Raw genomic sequence first — 18,549 nt, 5'->3', positions numbered from 1 at the left:
GCATTCAAGGTCAGGTTAGATGGAGCTTTGAGCAACCTGGTCACCTGCAAAATGTTTCTGCCCATGGCATGAAGGTTGGAGCTGGATGGTCCTTAAGGTCCCTTCCAAGTCAAACCATTCTATGATTCAATGAATATATAACAAAAAAAAAAAAAAAAAAAAAAAACCTCAGAAAAGAACTGAAGCTGTTTTTACCACCTCCACTTCCAACTGTCGGTCAGAAATCAAAGAACTGTCAAAATTTTACTGAAAAAGGCTTGAGGATAAGAGAACAAAGATAACAAAGATAATATAGGAAAAAAAATGCTGTTATTAGGTATGTGGTAGAAAAGGAACTTATATTTTATGTGTGCATTTTGTTCCTTGTGGTTTTGCCTTTTTACACGCAAGTTCATCCACAATCAATGGAGGAATAACATACTGCAAATACAAGATAGCACCACATGATGGCAACACTGTATAGCTGTTCATATTACTTGTCCGACTGTTGAAAGTACTAATTCTGAGAAGGATATTATGTTAATTTTGTCAGTTGAAAAAGAAGCAGTGTATTCATACCCAGGTGTCCCGAATGCAGGACTTTCAGATTTTGATGCTTCCTCTATAAGAGGCATAACAATTTTCTCCATCGAGTCCGTAAGAAGAGAAAATGTTGGTTCTACTATGAAATCAATGAAACCTGAAGGGGAATAAAAAAGAGAAAAAGTCAGATTTTACATTTTCACAACTCTCACTACTAAAAATAAATACTTGATATCAAGCTGATTTTATTACTGTAGTACTGATTCAACATATTATTGAATGATATTATATATCATTCATTTAATCAAGGAAAAAATGTAAAACTAAACAGAATAAAACCAACAACAAAAAACAACAACTACTGAATCTGTGTAGATATAACTAGACAATAATTATAGCTTCTCATTTCTTTTTCTTGTAAATTTTATGAACTGCAGAACACACATACCATTTTGAAACGGATATTAATTATTGAATAGAAGGACAGTAAAGCTGAGCCGAGAGGCTAGAAGTCATACTACCTCCTTTACCATACAGAGCTTCTTGCCAAGGAGTTAATACTTCAAAATGCTGTTTATTATTCTGTGGAGGTAAAGTGTTATTTCACAGTATGTAGGAGTGTTCTGTCAAATCAGTGAAGAGAACAAGTAATATCCCTAGGAGACAGCATTCATCCCACAGTTCTGAGATGTCAGCTCTGAACAATGTCTTTTACATTTTAAAGTGCTTGTCAAGGTATGGAATGACATAGTAAGAGAATGAAGCATTATTCTCTGCTGAGCACTTAAGAGAAAAAAAAAAAGTGGAAAAAAAAAAAAAAAAAAGCTAAAATGTGAACTAGCAATGGATTTCCAGGAGTCTTCATACAGTACAAAGGTGAGCAGTGGTGTTTCAGCCTAGGATCCAGCTTCCTTTCTGCAGTAGGTATGATGCTTCAAATCCCGCTCAAACGGAATAAAGGATGCTCTGAGTGACAAGATCAGACAGGATGAAATGCTTCAATTCAAGGATAAGACACCTTCACCTGTAGAATCTCTGCAGGAGTTCTGCACTCACTCACACAACATGTACAGCTGTTAATACATGTGGCTTCATATAGTATACATCTAGGATATGCCCTTCTAACTAGCCCCAGTGATTTTTACCAATTTTTATTCCATTATTGTTGCTGAAGTAAATGGGAGTAGAGATAGCTAAGACATGTATTTTTGAAAATGGGAAAGAAGTTTGGCTATTGCTGACCAAAATGCAATTAGAATTGATGAAAATAGAATGCAGTGGTCCTTGCCAGCGCAGGGAGGCTTGGCTGTGCTATGCCAGATCTCTGCAGTCCAGGCATCTGAGGTAAAAATTAGCCTTAGTTGAGATGCATCTACAAAACAGTACCAGGCTTTTAGATTGTAGCACAGACAGACTTTCAAGTTCCTGAACAAGAGTCAACCTGTTTGAGGGCAAGGTCTACTAAACTGTAAAATGTGTGCAGTATAAGATAGACTCATTTCTGGTACTTTGGTAAAATCCTCTGCTACCTAAAACCTCCCTGGCATCACACATGCTCAATAACTTCATATTCTTTTGAGATAGGTGCATTGCTGCTTTAAGGGCAGTTTGGTGAACAAAGAGGTACAAAGAAATACTTGTTATATGATGGGATTTTTGACATTTAAAATTCATAATGGGTGTAGGAAAGGTCTGCGTGATACTGCAAGCTTGTACACAGGGAATTAAAAGGAAAACACAACTTGCCATTACCTATTTGGGACTGAGCTACCAAAGTAGACTTGCGGTCACAGAGTGGGGAAAACTGAAGACCTAAAGCAGCCTCCTTGTCTCCCTGCAAACAACAACGTTTAATATTATAAGCACATACTTAATGGATGGAAAGAGAAACAAACAAATCTACTATTACTAATACTAATACTATTACCATACTAATACTAGTACTAACTACTATACCAATACTAATACTATTAGCGTTTATTCAACAGATTATTTTCTTCACTTATATTCTTAAACAAAATTAAGCCATGGGCAAAACAAAACAAAACAAAAAAAAAGTCATTTACTTTTAGAATTTCAGGAAAAGTAAAAGTCAAAATTATAGCTTACATTTGACTGTTTTTATATAAAGAAACTTACTACATCTGCCAATGAGATTTAACATTTGTAAAGAAGAAAAAATATATACTTTATACAAAGTACGTCAACATTCACCATTTAGTTCTGCTGATCCCAGGTGTGATGGGATTGAAGACATTTAGACATGCGTGTGATAGTATTGAAAACACCAAGTGTTTTCTTCTATTACAGTGGTTTATCCAACATGCAAAATTTTTGTTAATGTATTTGTAAAGGTAAGGGGTATGATCTGACTTCAACTTATTCTCACTAGCAGGCATTGCTGTGCTGCTGAAGACAGAAAAAAGAAGCACAGGTTCAATTTCATTAGCAGTATCACTTGTAGAAACCTAGTTCTGAAAGTATTGAACATCTAACACCTAAAAAGGCTTCTTTTGTCATAACAGACTTGACAGACAGGGTAGTACTATCTCCATTTTACAGCATGGTAGGCCAACCAATTTGCCAAGCTCAGAAAGGCAATCTAGTGATGCAAAAAAACGAAGAGAGGGATCTCCCAAAGGAGGATATAATTTGTGTTGCTGGATAAACCTGGCTGAGAAAAAGTTGGTCTTTCAGGTAAAATGGTTCTACACATTACATTAGTCATGCAGACTGCTGTTTCATGATCATCCAATGGGAAAAGTTGAGAGCTATGAAACCATTTCAGGCACAAAAACAGATTGTGTTTCATGTGAGGTTTTTATCTCTATAGCCTTTAAATTTTACAACCAACTGTCCATGTTAATTTGACTTCAGAACACAGAAGAACGCAGGTTCACATGAGCAAGGCCAGTGGTATCACCATGTAAAGGCAGGAGCCAGATCGTGTTTCAACACAAACAGAGTAGTTCTAACAATTTCAGTCATCACTGAATATAGAATTTCTAAAGCAATACTGATTTTGCAATCTTCTCTTAACTAGGTATTGAAAAAGAAAAAATTCTACACTTGTGAGGAATACATTTGATTTTTTTTTCAGGTTTTCAAGTTGTTCTTTATCCAAATTATGAACTGCTTCAAAATTAAAGTAATACATAATTAATACTTAAATATGATATAATAAATACTAAGTCTAGTATAAATTGTAATAATGGACACAGCACTGATACCTAAAATTGATGACTAGAATCTCACAAGATTTAAAATCAAGATACAGAGGGAAATAAAATCTTTTCTCAGATGAACTTTCACGCTTTTGTATTTATGCAGGCTGAGGGCATAATGCTATCAGAGCTGTAATGCTTCCTTGAGTGACTTGATCTACATATTCCTTAATTTTTAAGTTTTTGGGATGGGTGGGTGTATTTATTTTTTTAAACAACTAACACAGATTATCCTTGGCATTATAATACACTTGCTGTAGTTGTTTTTAAAATGAAAAAGTTTGGTTTTTCCCTGAAGTTGACACTGGAACATTTTAATTATTAGCTGCAGTTAACAAAGTTTTTTGTCTAGGTGAATGTTTGCTTTTTGCTAGTGCTCGCTACTTTGAAAGCTGCCTATTAAAACATTGTTTTCTTGGTGGTAGTTTCAAGCTCTGCTGCATTTTCCTGCAAAGCACTAGAAGTAGTTGAATTATTATTTTTAAAGAAAAGAAAGGGAGGACTGTATGTGTCATCTTGGCTGACACAGATCTGGAAATCCCAGAAATTTCCAGTGCATGTACTCAGATCAGCAGTGCAGAGGAGGCACAACCAAGCCAGAGCATCTAGGAAGCAGGAGGCCTCCTCTGTCTGCACTGCAGTTCTGTATCTAGTTACTTCATCACACTTCATATGTGTTGGAACTACTCCATGCATGCTGTTCTTAGTCATATCTATAAAGGAGGAGTCGATTCCTTCCTATTCCTCAACAGCCTAAATGCTGCACAGCCTTTCGCATTTTATACTGTGCAGCTGCAAAAATACACACATGGTGACTTGATTCTATTGCTAGAAGCCTACTTGTATCTTTGGGCAGTTCGTTTTTTTGTTTTGTTTTGTTTTGTTTTTTGATCCCGTTACTTCTTCTAATGAAAGAATTGGGGGACATCTAAAACATGAGCTGATACGCAGCGCTCAAAGACCAGTGAAATACTCTTTATTGCTAATGCTACATCCACTTGACTGGACACATTGCCTCAATGTCCCATGGGCTCTGTCTAGTCCATCTCTGCATCTAAACTGTTTTTACAGTTTGTCATTTCTGACCTTTTCCTATAATATAGATCTGTGGTAGTCTGCTCCTACTTTTTCCTCTCAACTTCAAAATCCTCATTATTTTCATTTACAGAAATGGACACAAACTCATTACACTACTCAGTGTTTCCATAAAATGTAGTCCACTCGTTATGTGGATTAATGAATAAACTCTCCACTTTGTCTCCCCAGGGCAAACCCCAGAGTCAAGGATGCCCTGATGCTCCCTGGTGAGAATTTGTATAAAGGAACACTGAACTCAGCAAGAACCTACTAGGGCAGAGCAGCTAAATAACCTCATAGCTTAACTTACTGACTTGTTTATTCTCTGGTCTCTTTTTCCAGTGTGACCTAACTGATTTGAAAATGTTGATATATAGCAAAATAATGACAGGCCAAATGAATGAGAATTACACCGTTTCATTATCTCAACCATTTTTCAAAATCGTGCATAACTGTAAGAATATGTAATATCTAAATTGCATTTTGGTTCTCAATTGTATTTTAGCAACTGTTACTTTGGAAATGTGCATGATCACAAATGCTCCTTACAGAGATAATATTTCCCCTCTGAAGGAAAGCTTTTTTCACTTGCTGAGCTAAGTCAGAAAAATGTCAGCATTGACATCAACACCTTTTGGGCTTTCTCTTTGAATTTGGTACCTCACAGAAATGAAAAAAACCTCCACAAGACTGTATCTTCATTTTTGTTTAGGATATACAGCCATGGGGTTTACAGGATGATCCTCTCTGTTTTTGTATTAGGTTGTTATAAAAGCAAAGCCTTCATAATGATGTGGTATATGCGTGGCAAGCATTGGCAAGGAAAAGAAATAGGAGGATTTTCTGAAATATGAAATGGAGATGGCATTTAGCATTCTTCACTGAACACGAATTCTTCCTAATTTCAAGTCCCTCTTTCTACCCTATCAGTGCTTCATTTTAACTCAAAGCATATATAATTCTCTGTCTACAGAATGAAAACAGCTTGACAAGTTATATTATTACCAAAAGAAAAAAGTGCTACAAGGCTTAGAATCCTGGTATCAGCTGAAATAGATACGAAGCTATAACAATTTCATCTTATTCACTCTCATAAAAGTTGAGTTAATGTCAGTGGTATGTATTAAGAGTAAGAAATATATACTGCTGACTATGCTCGTCAATCACAGCCAACAATATCCTTGCTGATAGACTTAGGAAAATACGTAACTGTGTAACATTTGCTTCTTGAACTATTATATTAAAAGATTTTTTAAATGGCACCTGTCGAAAAAATTCTTCCATCAGGGCCATGGTCCACCGGTAGTGCAGTTCCCAGGATTTTGCTGGATGGCTTATGTCTGCTGCATGTAGAATCAAAGACATGGCTTTGGCTTTGTCTACCCTGTCAATTCAAGGACATGCTCCAATTATCTCAGAACAAAAACAACTATTTGAAGTCTTTTCTTGTACATGAGCTCATTTAAAGACTAGAGATAATGAACAGAATGGAAAATAACCTACCCCTCTGCCTGCTGTAGAGTATGTCGCATCGTTTTAATTTGTTGGAAATGACCCGACATATCTGTTGACAAGACCATCTCAATGACCAAGCTACGCAACTCCCTGGGAATAATTAAAAGCAAAATGACTGATTACAAACCATTTATTCTATGAATGGAACATCTCTTTAAGCAGTACTTGTTAATTTAAAACTTTCTTAACAACACTGTTGTTTTTATTACAACATCATTTAAAAATCATTTAAATAAATAGTTAATAATAACTCGACCATTGAATCATAAAGGGATTCTGTGGGACAATGTACTTCAAAAAATGCTCTCTAATTTTTATTTCAGAGTCACACTATTTTTTAATTCTTATTTTCTACTGTGTAAACTAAAACTGTCACCCACTTAAAGCTTTTCCATATTTTTCAGCAGTGAAGTATTTTAAAAAGTCAGTCTCTGGGCTCACCACCCCACACGGGAATATATTGTTGTCTTTTATTACTGCCCTCATATAAGTGCATAGCAGGAACAACACTAAATACAGAAAGACAATAGTGAAAACATTTAAAAGAGCAAGAAGTATTACATATGAAATGCTATTAACATTATGCCAGCATACAAACATTATGTCAAACTAGTCTTCAATTAGAAAGTGCCTTAATGTCTATTACAAGAGTTAAAGCAAGTTCAGAATTTATAGTTTATCTGTATCTTGGTGTTTCGCACTGAGATATGGGCTTGGCCATACTAAATGGATCTGAAAATAGTAAAATGGGAATCATGTGAGACAGTGTACAAATTCCCACTGTTAATCTTACTTTTCAAGTAGCAATAATTGCACCTTGGATAAACCTCATTGTCTACAATACTGCCACAGTATATGAAAGTTCATTTATTTTGTCAGTAATAATTACCGATTTGAAGAATTCTGTTTCCTTGATGTAGAGGGATTGTACGTAGGAGTCTACTGATTCTTTATTTATATGCTTTGAAAATGGCCTATTGGGTATTACATGTAAGAATGCCACTTATATACGTACATGGTGGAGAATTCACCACATTAAACCTTTGTCGATGTAGCATAACTCTTCATGAGCACACTCCTAATCTTAAGGGTCTTTAAGTATCAATTACAACAGCAACATCCTACTTAAGTAACACTCAATGACCCTTAATAGTGTATTCAAACTTTGATTTGATTAATAATGCAGGTTTTTCAAAGGAACATATTTTAAAGATATATATGTATTTTTTAGGGCTGTTAGAATACTTTTTATAATGAATTATCAACACTGCTTCTGAGTTAAATTAATTGCATATTTAAGCTAATGCTCCTCATTGATTTTTGTGCATTTCTTCCTGACTTGCTTTGATGATAACTGGATAAAGACTCAGCCCTCTCACTTCTACTCAAATAATATGCAGCCATAGCAACTTGAGTTTAGAAAATGTCTTACCTTATCTGACCTCATAATGAGAGACTAATTTATTTGTATCCCAACTGTTTCTCCTCCACATTGCTTTGAAACTGCACCTTTCAAACACAGCCAAATTCATTTAAAAAAAGAAGAAAAAAAGCCTAACTGCATGAAAAGTGAGGGCTCAGCACTGTTAAATGCTGCTTTTTGTAAAACTTAAATAATGATAACTTCTGTTGCTATGAAGATTTTCCTAGGAACTTTCCCTGTCTGAACTTTCTTCTAGTAAAAATTAGAAATAAGCCAGCCCCACCACACAAGGCACGCATTCAACATGCTGCTTCTGGTAGGTTCACTCAATTTAGCACTGTCCTTTTCACACACTTCTCAATATTTCAGGCCACTAAAACACTACATAATAGCAAAGGAGAGGCTCTCCACCTACAGTCTGCAATTGTTTCCTGCCTGCACTCCCATTCTTATCAACAGAGAGAGAAAATATAGAACTGGCAGGGAAACATTAAATACAATTTTACTAGAGCCAAGAGAGCTCAGTCTACTAGCACTGCACAAAAGATTACTCTTGGACTCAGACCATTCCCAAACTATCTCCACGGAGACTCTCAACTTCCATATCGAAGGAGAGAAAACACTGCCTGCTCCCTTAAGCAGTCCACAGCTGAAGGCATCATGATAATACAGTTAGTGCTGCTAACGCTACCACAGCAAGATGACACACAGGCATTACCACCTTTCCTTCTATGATCAGAAGTATGACAGTTTTCATTTATAGCACATAGCAAATTTTTGGAGTTCACAATTGGAAAAATACTGGCTTTGTGTATGCAGTATCCATACTTCTTAAGCAATTGGTCATGTCCTTTGTTGACATCCTTTCTTAATCCTCCCATAACTATATGACTTTTATATGTTTATAAACTAGTAGTAGATGAAATATGACAGGAAAAACTGACATGAATAATGCTGTGATAGACAAGAGACAAAGAGTGGTACATTCATTTCTCCAGACAGTAGTCAACCAATAAACAGAAACCCATGTAACCAGAATTTGTTTGTGACAGTGACATTCAGTCAGTTGGACACAGTTGGATCATTGAACTAAAACCTTAGGAACAGGTTAGGAAGTTGGAAACTGAAGACCTAAGGCTCATCTTGCAAGTTACAGCAATTCTGCTTTCCTCAGACAGAATACTGCCCGTGTGAGTTGTGAAAGACAAACTGCATTATGCATTGCACATAATGTACATTTTTTGTCCGTCTTTTTATATAATCGGGCAATTTATCAATATATGCTTTATAACTGGAATGGTTTGAGACCTTAATATCGCCTGTACAATTGTAATTGGTGACATAACAAATAGGGTGCTAAAACACTGTGCACTGAATCAGAGGAGAAGAGGAGAGAAAAGGGGATCTCTCTTTAGTTTCTGGGGAACTGAACTCAAAAAAAAAAACCAAGTGAATATGGAAAACAAACATATTTTCAGAATTGAGAAAAGAGTGAGAAATAACTACAAATGACACATGCATTATCCACAAAGGACATCCTCGTTAGGATGCTGGCAGCATTTCCCTGCTCAGACCTAAATCCTGTGTTTTAAGCTTACTTGAAGATGACACTTTATTAGTTCATTTATCTTCTTAAAGTTAACTTGTAGAAAATCAAGTGTAATACTATAAAGTCAATCCCAGTCATTTTGCTTCACCTTGCTGAAATAATTAGGGAATTACAGTTTAAATAGGCAGAGGTGTTAATATAAAATAAAAAATAAAATCACTGTAAGTAAAAAAAAACCGATCTGATGGTAGAATGAGGTACAGTCACTCAAGGGGGTCCCTAGTGACTAAGAATCCAGGACTGGGGAAGTACAGAACTGTCTTCAAGCCATCTTTGGTCCAGTCCTGAACTGAAATTCAACTGCATCAGAAGGTCTAGCTGCTTTCTACATACTCCCTGGTAGGACAGTGTATGAAATGACACCAGCTGGGGGCACATATTCAAAGCAACTAGTTTAAAGAAGTGAAAATCATTACCTCTCCTACAAGTTATGATTTTAAAAGATGAAAAACCCCAGCCCCTGCTGGATGCCTACTGGCACAATCACATTCTCCATTCTCAACAGCTGTTAATAAGCATCACAGAGATCTATCAGGCCCAAAAAAGTTCCCAGCAGAGAAAGACCCTTGCTTATGTTAGAATTATAGAATGTCTTGGGTTGGAAGGGACCTCAAAGATTGTATAGTTTCAACCCTCCCGCTGTGGGCAGGGTTGCCAACTGCTAGATCAAGCACCAGATCAGGTTGCCAAGGACCCCATCCAGCCTGGCCTTGAACATCTCTAGGAACAGGACATCAACAACCTCCCTGGGCAGTCTGTTCCAGCACCTCACTACTCTCGCTGTGAAAAACTTTCCCCAACATCTAATCTAAATCTCTCTTCCTTTAATTTTAAGCCACCCTCCCTTGTCCTATCACTACCTACCCCTGCAAAAAGTTGATTTCCCTTCTGTTTATAATTTCCCTTTAAATACTGGATGGCGCAGTGAGGTCTCCCTGGAGCCTTCTCTTCTCCAGACTGAACAAGCCCAGCTCCCTCAGCCTGTCTTCATGGAAAAGGTGCTCCAGCCTTCTGATCATCCACCATGTTGCTAATGAAGAACTGGGTTTACACGGGAATCATTGCTGAAGTTTACAATTTCCAGAGATCTTTCCCCAGAACTAAACTTACAGTACAAACTTTATGATAAGTAAATCCAAATGAGTATCATCTGAGAATAAATCCTTTATGAGAATGAAAAAAATCATGTTTCTCCTCTCACTTTTCACTGAATAAAACAATACTACATGCTTTAATATTAAGCATAGTGGAACATCTATTGAGAAATAATGAACCAAAATCCAAAAGGAGCAGCAGACTTGCATTCAATAAAATATTTATTTAGGAATGTTCTATTTATATAGATAAGTAAAATCATGTAAATCTACCATGTACATCAATCCTCCGCCTGTAAACATATCCCAAACCAAAATTGTACATTTCTGTGAAAACATAAATAAAGAAAGTACAGCTCTACAATTTATGGTGGCATCCTTTACAGTGGAAGACCTTCCTGGAAGCAAAACATCTCTATCTGGCTTCAAAGTCCACCTACTTAAAGTTATTTTTAGGATATCTGAATGATACTAGCTACATATATAGAAGCATACTGAAGACTCAAATTTAAAGATTAGATCTATGGATCTGGTAGAGATCTATGGTATACAAAGATAATGTGCTGTTTTAATAACTGAGAAAATCATAATCTAACACTTGCTGATTTTGTTCTTGATATGTGTGGCATGGCAGTTATGTTCCTGAATCGTTCAACCAGTCAAATTTTCTTGAGGAAGTATATTAAAATTAAGAAGAAAAAAACATGAGATTTCTGTAGTGCTTCTGAACTTCACCTTATTATTTTTGGACTCTGCAGATAACTCACTTTTTAATGCTTAACAAGATGTGATTACGCAGTGCAGAAATCTGCACACAGCAGAAATCTCAGAGGCAGTAGTGGTCACGCTGGCAGCAGAGCATGACTCTGCACTGCAGTTTTAAAATCCACCACTAGACAAAGGTAATCCATCTGAACAGCGGCAGTTCTGTGGTTTTCCTGAAGAACTATCTCATCAGAGACACTGTCCACACAGTCCAACAACATGCCTCATAAAAGCACAACCTCACTTGGAAAATTATTTGGCAACTTTCAGACAGTACTTCTTTACATGCCAGCAACTTTCCCAAAGCTCTAAATATCCATTACTCCTTCCAGAGCCAAAAGTTTCTTCCTGTAACTTGAACTCTTAAAATAGACTCTATAGAGAAAGCCTGGAGTTTTTCAGTATTTTTAAATACCAGCATTATGTTTGAATATCTAAACACTACTTACCTCCAGTCATCTTTGGTTAAATTTGCCAGGATGTTCATCTCTTCTTCTTGCATTAGTCTATAAGCAGCACTTACATGATGGTTTTCAAGAACAGACCGATCATTGTACAGTATTGCAACATCTGACCTAGTGTTAAAAAAAAGACACAATTTTCAATTGCATCTCAAGGATAGTGCTGGAGAAGGTAAAACATTGAGAACTAGGGACTATATATATTTACATATCTCCAGCTATGTTTATTTTTTCTATCAAATATTGATAAATCTTCCATACTAACTGCATAAAAAAAATCATAATTACCACTGTATATATTGTCCATGTGAAAGTCATCTTTTTAAATATATAATATTTTGTTTTTATAATCAAACTGAAACAACAATCTGTGAAGCAAACCTAGAGCTTCTGGACAGTATTGGATCACAGAGCAATGGAAATGCTCTTTTAGGCTACTTAGAAGTACTCCTTGGCAACACAACGATCTAAAATGCAATTCATTCACAAGAGAGGGGATCTACAAATAGGATGGGTATTAAAAAATTACCACCTCTATTCTGAGAGAGACGTGCTTTGGCTCATGTCACTCACAATCCGAAAGATCTGTAAACGTTAAAATGTTTTAAAACTTCAATGTCATAAGTTATAAATGGATCCCACGTTTTCGCAGAAAGGCAGCCACACTTTGAGCCTTGTAAGAAGGAAATGGAAGAGATACAAAGCTGAATCTTCATTGCATTGAAGTACTTTCCAAAGCCAGACCCTTAAAGTTACCACACTCAACTGCATCCTTTCCTTCCTACTACGAGCCTAACTTAAAATACCAAAATTAAATGTAGATTTTTCAGAAATTTGGATGCAATACAGATTTATCATACTTCAGAGTTCATTAATTCTTGGGGAACTTGTTTTCCCAAAACCCAACTTGACTTGATAGTCAACTCCCCTCTCTGCTACGCTTTTTTTCTGTTGTTCCTGAATATCTCAGTTTGGTGAACTGATCAATACATACTGCAGGGGAGGTGTAACGACTTATCAGTGCAGCTTACTATGATCTTAATATGGTAAATTCAATTTCTTGTTCTGATGAACAATATTAAACATTCAGTATAACTACCTACATGTATGGTATGGCACCAGGGAAACTGAAAAAATAGGACTGGAAAGTTTACTTAAAAGGAACAAACAATATCCTAGCTAAACAGTGAGTAAGTTTATGTTCACAACCTTCCTAAAATCATGGGAAAATTAATGATTTACCAATCACATAAAGTTATGAAGAACACTTTGGCCCACATGGCTAATCATGCACAGTTTTAATCAGTGATGAAATTTGATATGATTATGTCAGCCTTTTCCTCAGCAACTTGTGGGCAAAAGAAACTGAAATAAGACCCTGAGATGTCACATCAGGGCCAATTCCACTAAGAGTAAAGAATGAGCTCCACCACAAAACAAATACCTGTTTGTAAGTATGTCCAAGTAAGAGTCAAACAGTGCAATTTTTTCTTTTTTTTTCTTTCTTCTTTTTTTTTTTTTTTACTTTTTGCAATAGTCCAGAGCAAAATATTAACGACAAAAATAGAAAAGTAGTATAAACTTGGAACTACAAACTAGAGTTTATTTTTAGAAGGACTATGCTGAGAAGGAAAATAATTATGCCTTTATTTCAGCTTCAGATCTTGAATTTCTTCATTGTTTAAGGGCACAACCCAGGGCACAAGATGTCCTGGATTTAATTAATCTTAACCCTTGGGCACTTTATCTGTATTGGTAAGTGTAAAGACACTTCTGTTCAAAGTAGTAGTTTTTCTTGTACTGCGTTGTTTCCTTAGAATATGCCAGTGTTTTGTTGGGCTTTTGTTTTTGCTTTTGTTTTTGATGAACAGGTAAAGCTGATTCTGCAGCTGTGGATACTGAAAACAAAGTACAGTCCAGTGTGAGAGAGAGGTAACAGCTTTGTACTAGGGTAAGTATGAGGTGAAACACACCATTCAGTAAAGGACTGGTCAGTGTTTCTCCTTCAGTAAGCTGAATATATTTTAAGGTATATGTTACTGTTCTGGACTAGAGGCTATGACATACTATGCCTGAATCAGAAAGCAGTCAGCCTAACTTCCAAAATGGATTTCTTTGTCATAGCTACTGCAGACGTTATCATGACATGCTAGAAGAGGATCTGTGGTAGGGATTGCTAACGCTGTGCTTGGAGGTTTCTCCCTGCTTACTCAATTCATAAAATCAGGAATGGTCTGGCTACTTTCTGGCGACACCAGTAAGAGGCATGAAACAGCTCAGATGAATCAACAGCAAACTCCAGACTTGATGCTTCAGAGACAACTCTGCTTACCTTGTCTGAATATGAAAATTGTTTGTGGTCCCCGTATGTTCATAATCATGGATGGCAGCTGCAAAAATCATTGCTAAAATTTCCAGTTCTGTGAGCCAGTGCTAGTAAATGAAAAACAGATCTTAGTTATGCTTTCTATAGCTGCCTAATTCAGATTAACTGCAGTATTGAAGTGGTCTTCACTACCTTCAGCTAAAGTAAACTTCATCAATTTTTTATTCCAGCTGACTATACAGCCATCATGCCTAAGTATTACATATTAAAATTACTCCTTGTGCTTATTTGGATGTCTCTAAGACCAAGTTAAAGCCTTTATGGGCACTAGCAAAGTAAATATTGTCAGCCACAATATACAAGCAGTTATTAAGAAAATTGTGGTGTACTTTGCTGTTATTTTGGGTGGGAGGTGTCTAATCTGCTAACCAACCTTTGACCTTTGCTAAATTACAGTAAATCCTTCTAAAAACTTGCTACAAAGCTAAGGCTGTAATATTTTTGTTGGTAAAAAAATATGCAGTTCACAATATCTTTTTAGGTACAACTGTAGTATTGAAATTAGGTCATGGGAGATTTTTCTGTTCTAAATTATATCATACTTGGTGCTATCCTATTGCTTTCAGAAATGTACAAATGTGGTACATAAAATTAGTAAACAGTTACACAGAACAAAAGACAAGACAGATAGTCTTCTGTATAAAACAATACAAACCAAATAATTGTATGCACTCTTATACCTCTTGCTAATTCAAGATTGCTCTGTTGGTATAATCAGCTTTGTTATTTTGTCATTCAAGTTCTACCTTCTTTCATGGTAAATCCTTAAAGATTCAGGAGAAAATTTACTCCACCCAAAAATATAGGCAGAAGCATCAAGTGATAGTTAAGCCCACAGACATAAGACTGATTATGTCAAATGACAGTCAGGTATTTCCATACATATTTCAGATTTTTTCCTGCGTAGAAGTAAGCTTCTGTGCTAAAAGATGTACAAATGATTTTCACCCAAATATATACACACGTGCACAAGGGCTGCTCCAAAAGCAATGCCTCCTATTTTGTTTTGTTGGCCCATGATGTCAGAGGCAGATGTTGGTGGTATGGCTGCAGAGGATGAACCTTCCCACCAATACTCCATTACATTTTGTTGCCATGAGACAGATGGCAGCAGAGGGGGAGACTGACAAAATGGTGTCTGACATGGAAGTGTGTATGAAGCAAAGTTGTGTCACTGAATTCCTCCATGTGGAAAAAATGGCACCTATTGACCTACTCATCAATACCAGCTGAAAGTTTATGGAGACCAAACAGTGGATGTGAGCACAGTGAGGTGGTGGGTGGTGCATATCAGCAAGGGCAACAGTAATGTGAAAGACAAGTTGCATTCCAGATGGCCATACACAGCTGTCACACCATGAAATAAAGAGCGCCGCTATCAGCTCACCAGCAGATCAACCAGTGGTGGTGACTATGTTGAAAAATGTGTTTTGTAGCTGAGAATTTGCTCTATCAAATATCACTGTTTTCTCTTTGTATCTGTTGTAGTCTTCATGGAAATACATAGGAGGCATGGCGGATGCCATGCACTACATGAGATGTATACAGTGCCAGAAGTGGTATCAATTTTTCAATAAAGAAAGGAAACAGTCAAAATTCATAAGCTGTATGAGAATAAAATAGGTCATTCAGAGACCAACTAAGGCAGCCAAGGAACAACAAGTACTAGCTGTATAGATTTTAAAAGGTCACAACAGAGGAATGAGAATGTACTGTAAGCAGTTCTAAAAATGGAAACGTTGACCTTCATAGTATTGTCTGTCATTAGAAACTAGGCCATGACTCGTCCTGACTTTCACAATGTTTTCAACATACCAAATAGAATAGAAACTCAGAAATTATTAGCAACTAAAGCCAAATACAAACTTTTTCTTTCAGATGCTTTTTTAAGCCTCAACCTTTTTAGCAACCAAAGTAGCTGCTAGACAATTCATTTACAAGTCGAGAGAGCTTGCTATAAACAGTATCTATAGACTACACAGAATTTTCATACTGTGCTACATGAAAGTAAGTAGACACTGTAGCAATATAGTCAAAATTCAAATTAGTGATAAAATCAGAGAAATTGAGAACTATTTAGCTAAGGGATTTCTAAGGAAGCAGGAGGAAGCTTTCTCTCTAAAAGTCAAGTGAATTCATTTCAATAGGGGTGTGCAAAGCAGGTTCTGGTATCCGGTCTGGCAGACAGCAAAGAGCTGGAACGTACTTCCCTGCTAGCTGATATTGTGCCATGTGAGTGTAACTACTGTTAGAAAAAAACTCCTTGAGAGAGCTCTCTACAGAGATGCTTTGCAGTACAATAAATTGCTTATAAATTGATGCATTTCAACTTTTCATGAACTCTGGTTCTAACTTTTTTTTAAACAAGGCTGGATTAAAAAATGAGTAAAACTGTGAGTCTCACAACATACTGGTTGATAGCAAAGACATTTTTTCTTTTCATTTGAGCGATACAGGTACGTGGGAGGAGAAAAGAGGTGGTGGGAAGATGATCGATGACTCAAAAGTTCTTTACAAGATGTATTCCCTGGGACTTGGATTCTTAAATCTTTGTAGAGATGAAGATGTCATAAATGCTAGCTTGAGATATATATTTCAGTTGTATCATCTGGGATTTAATCTCTTGGAGAAGTTAATAGATTGTCTGCCATCTGTGATATCTAACTTCCTAACACATCTGAAGTGATCTGAAGTGGCTGAATCTCGTTTCTTAAGATAGACAGGCAGTATCTTCCGTAAAATATGATCATCATTCCATTTCTTTAAACAGGACACTGAAAATATATTATTCTTCACCATAATCTTTCTAAAAGCTTGTGGAGAATCAGAAGCTATGAACAGTCAAACTTTTGCCAAATGATGAAATTTGACTGTATTCCAAGTGCCCGTAACAGATATATGTATGACCTCCACAACAGGAATCACAAAAAAGATTTTCAAAACTCAGCTTCTTCTAACATTTGCTTCAGTGTGTCTTTCAGAAGTGAATAAGCAAGACAGCCATTCTTTGCTGTCAGAATCAGCTCGTTAAGAAATAATAAAAGCAGAAAAATTTCAAACCACGTGTCAGTCTGCAAAAGTCCAAGGAATTTGATATACAATTGTATCAAATTGACTCTGGTCCAAGTATTTGTTAGACAATGTAGCAGAATTAAAATAGGTATTACAAGGGAAGCACTCCAAAAACAATTAGATCAAAAAGCCAACTTCTTGGTTCAGGAAGGCTATAGTTAATCAGGCAGCAGCAAAGAATGAAAGCAAAAAAAAAGTTAAGCAGAACATTTGTGCATGATAGTGATGAATTCTCAGACTGCAAATGACATTTGGACAGAAATACACTGCAAGCTGCAGAATCACTAACCCTCCTTTCAAACACTGATTTCTATAAATGTTTCTTCTGCCTGGCAAACTGCATCTGTTTGAAGGCACTCTTGACTAAGTGGTGTCCTAGTTAGATAACTTTCCAAGAACTTTCCAGTATCATATTTCAGCAATTCAAAAGTGAATATTTAAAAAGCAGCCTAACTTAACAGGAATATTTTGCACAGAAATTGCAAGATTAATGAGATTTCACACCAAAGTAACAGCACTGAAGTTTATGCTTTTCTGAGAATAGTTGTCCAAATCACATCAAAGTGCAGTTACAGAGTTAAATTGCCTACACTGTACAACTTGAGTTGTTAAGGCCTTTCTCAATCAATCAATCAATGTATGTGGTGGAATAGCAGATACTCAAATACCAAACAGGTTCTTTCATTTGGTTTTCAGAGCCTCCTGAAGTGTGTTGCAAAGTTGCTTAATCAATGGCTAATCATCCCAAATTAACTAGTATAGCCCACAAAGTTCAAACCTTGTTCTGGCATCATGCAGGAAATCTAGAATACTACTGTCTTTTTTGAAGGGAATAAGAGCACAGCTGCAACAAGCCAAAAGGATGTTTATAATTTGAATGTTTGTAATCTGTAATACAACAAAAGGATTTTTCTCCCTGTTGAACTGCTTATCCTGCACCAGAGACATGCCTCACAGCACTTAATGCTTGCTATGAGCCATGATGCATTCAAGCATTTTCTTTTTTTATAATGTTGTTTTATAAGTGAACATCTAACTCAACAGCTTTGGTTCGGAGTCAGAGAGTTGCCTACCCCATTCTTCAGGCTCCTATGGAAGTCCTTTTTCAAGAAAATAATGTCAAAGGGAATATTGGCTGGTGAAGATTTCAGATATCATTCCTCAAGTAGTATTTGCATTAAAATGTAGCTTGAAAATCTCAATGTTTAGAAGTAAAAAGCTTCCTTCAAACTACAGAATTAATTATTGCAATGCATAGAGACTTGTTCTCTGCTGAAGCCAAAGTTTTAAGGTAGAAAAGGCTTAGCATAGGTAAATAGCTGTCATTATATGTTATGTTATATATATATATTATATGTTAATAGCTGTCCGTATGTTGAAGTACAAACATTTACAGTCAGC

At 36.3% G+C, this 18,549-nt stretch overlaps 1 protein-coding gene across 12 annotated transcripts in view; it reads right to left on the bottom strand.

The window, feature by feature from the left end:
• Positions 1-18,549, bottom strand: part of PDE1A (phosphodiesterase 1A) — a 198,484-nt gene that overhangs the window by 15,609 nt on the left and 164,326 nt on the right. For 11 of the 12 annotated variants that reach the window (XM_046943860.1, XM_046943857.1, XM_040703691.2 and 8 more), the window contains 6 exons: positions 14,023-14,123; positions 11,679-11,804; positions 6,327-6,428; positions 6,087-6,207; positions 2,275-2,356; positions 559-679 (listed from right to left, as the gene is read on the bottom strand). In XM_046943860.1, coding sequence (XP_046799816.1) covers positions 559-679; positions 2,275-2,356; positions 6,087-6,207; positions 6,327-6,428; positions 11,679-11,804; positions 14,023-14,123 — 653 coding nt within the window. Of the gene's footprint in view, positions 1-558; positions 680-1,389; positions 2,357-6,086; positions 6,208-6,326; positions 6,429-11,678; positions 11,805-14,022; positions 14,124-18,549 lie in introns of those variants that run through there. The other variant, XR_006939851.1, reaches the window with a different exon arrangement.

The sequence above is a fragment of the Gallus gallus genome, chromosome 7, assembly GCF_016699485.2.
Source record: "Gallus gallus isolate bGalGal1 chromosome 7, bGalGal1.mat.broiler.GRCg7b, whole genome shotgun sequence".
Classification (NCBI taxonomy): domain Eukaryota; kingdom Metazoa; phylum Chordata; class Aves; order Galliformes; family Phasianidae; genus Gallus; species Gallus gallus.
Note: the sequence above shows the minus strand (reverse complement) of the source record. Positions and strands in the feature narration are given on the sequence as shown.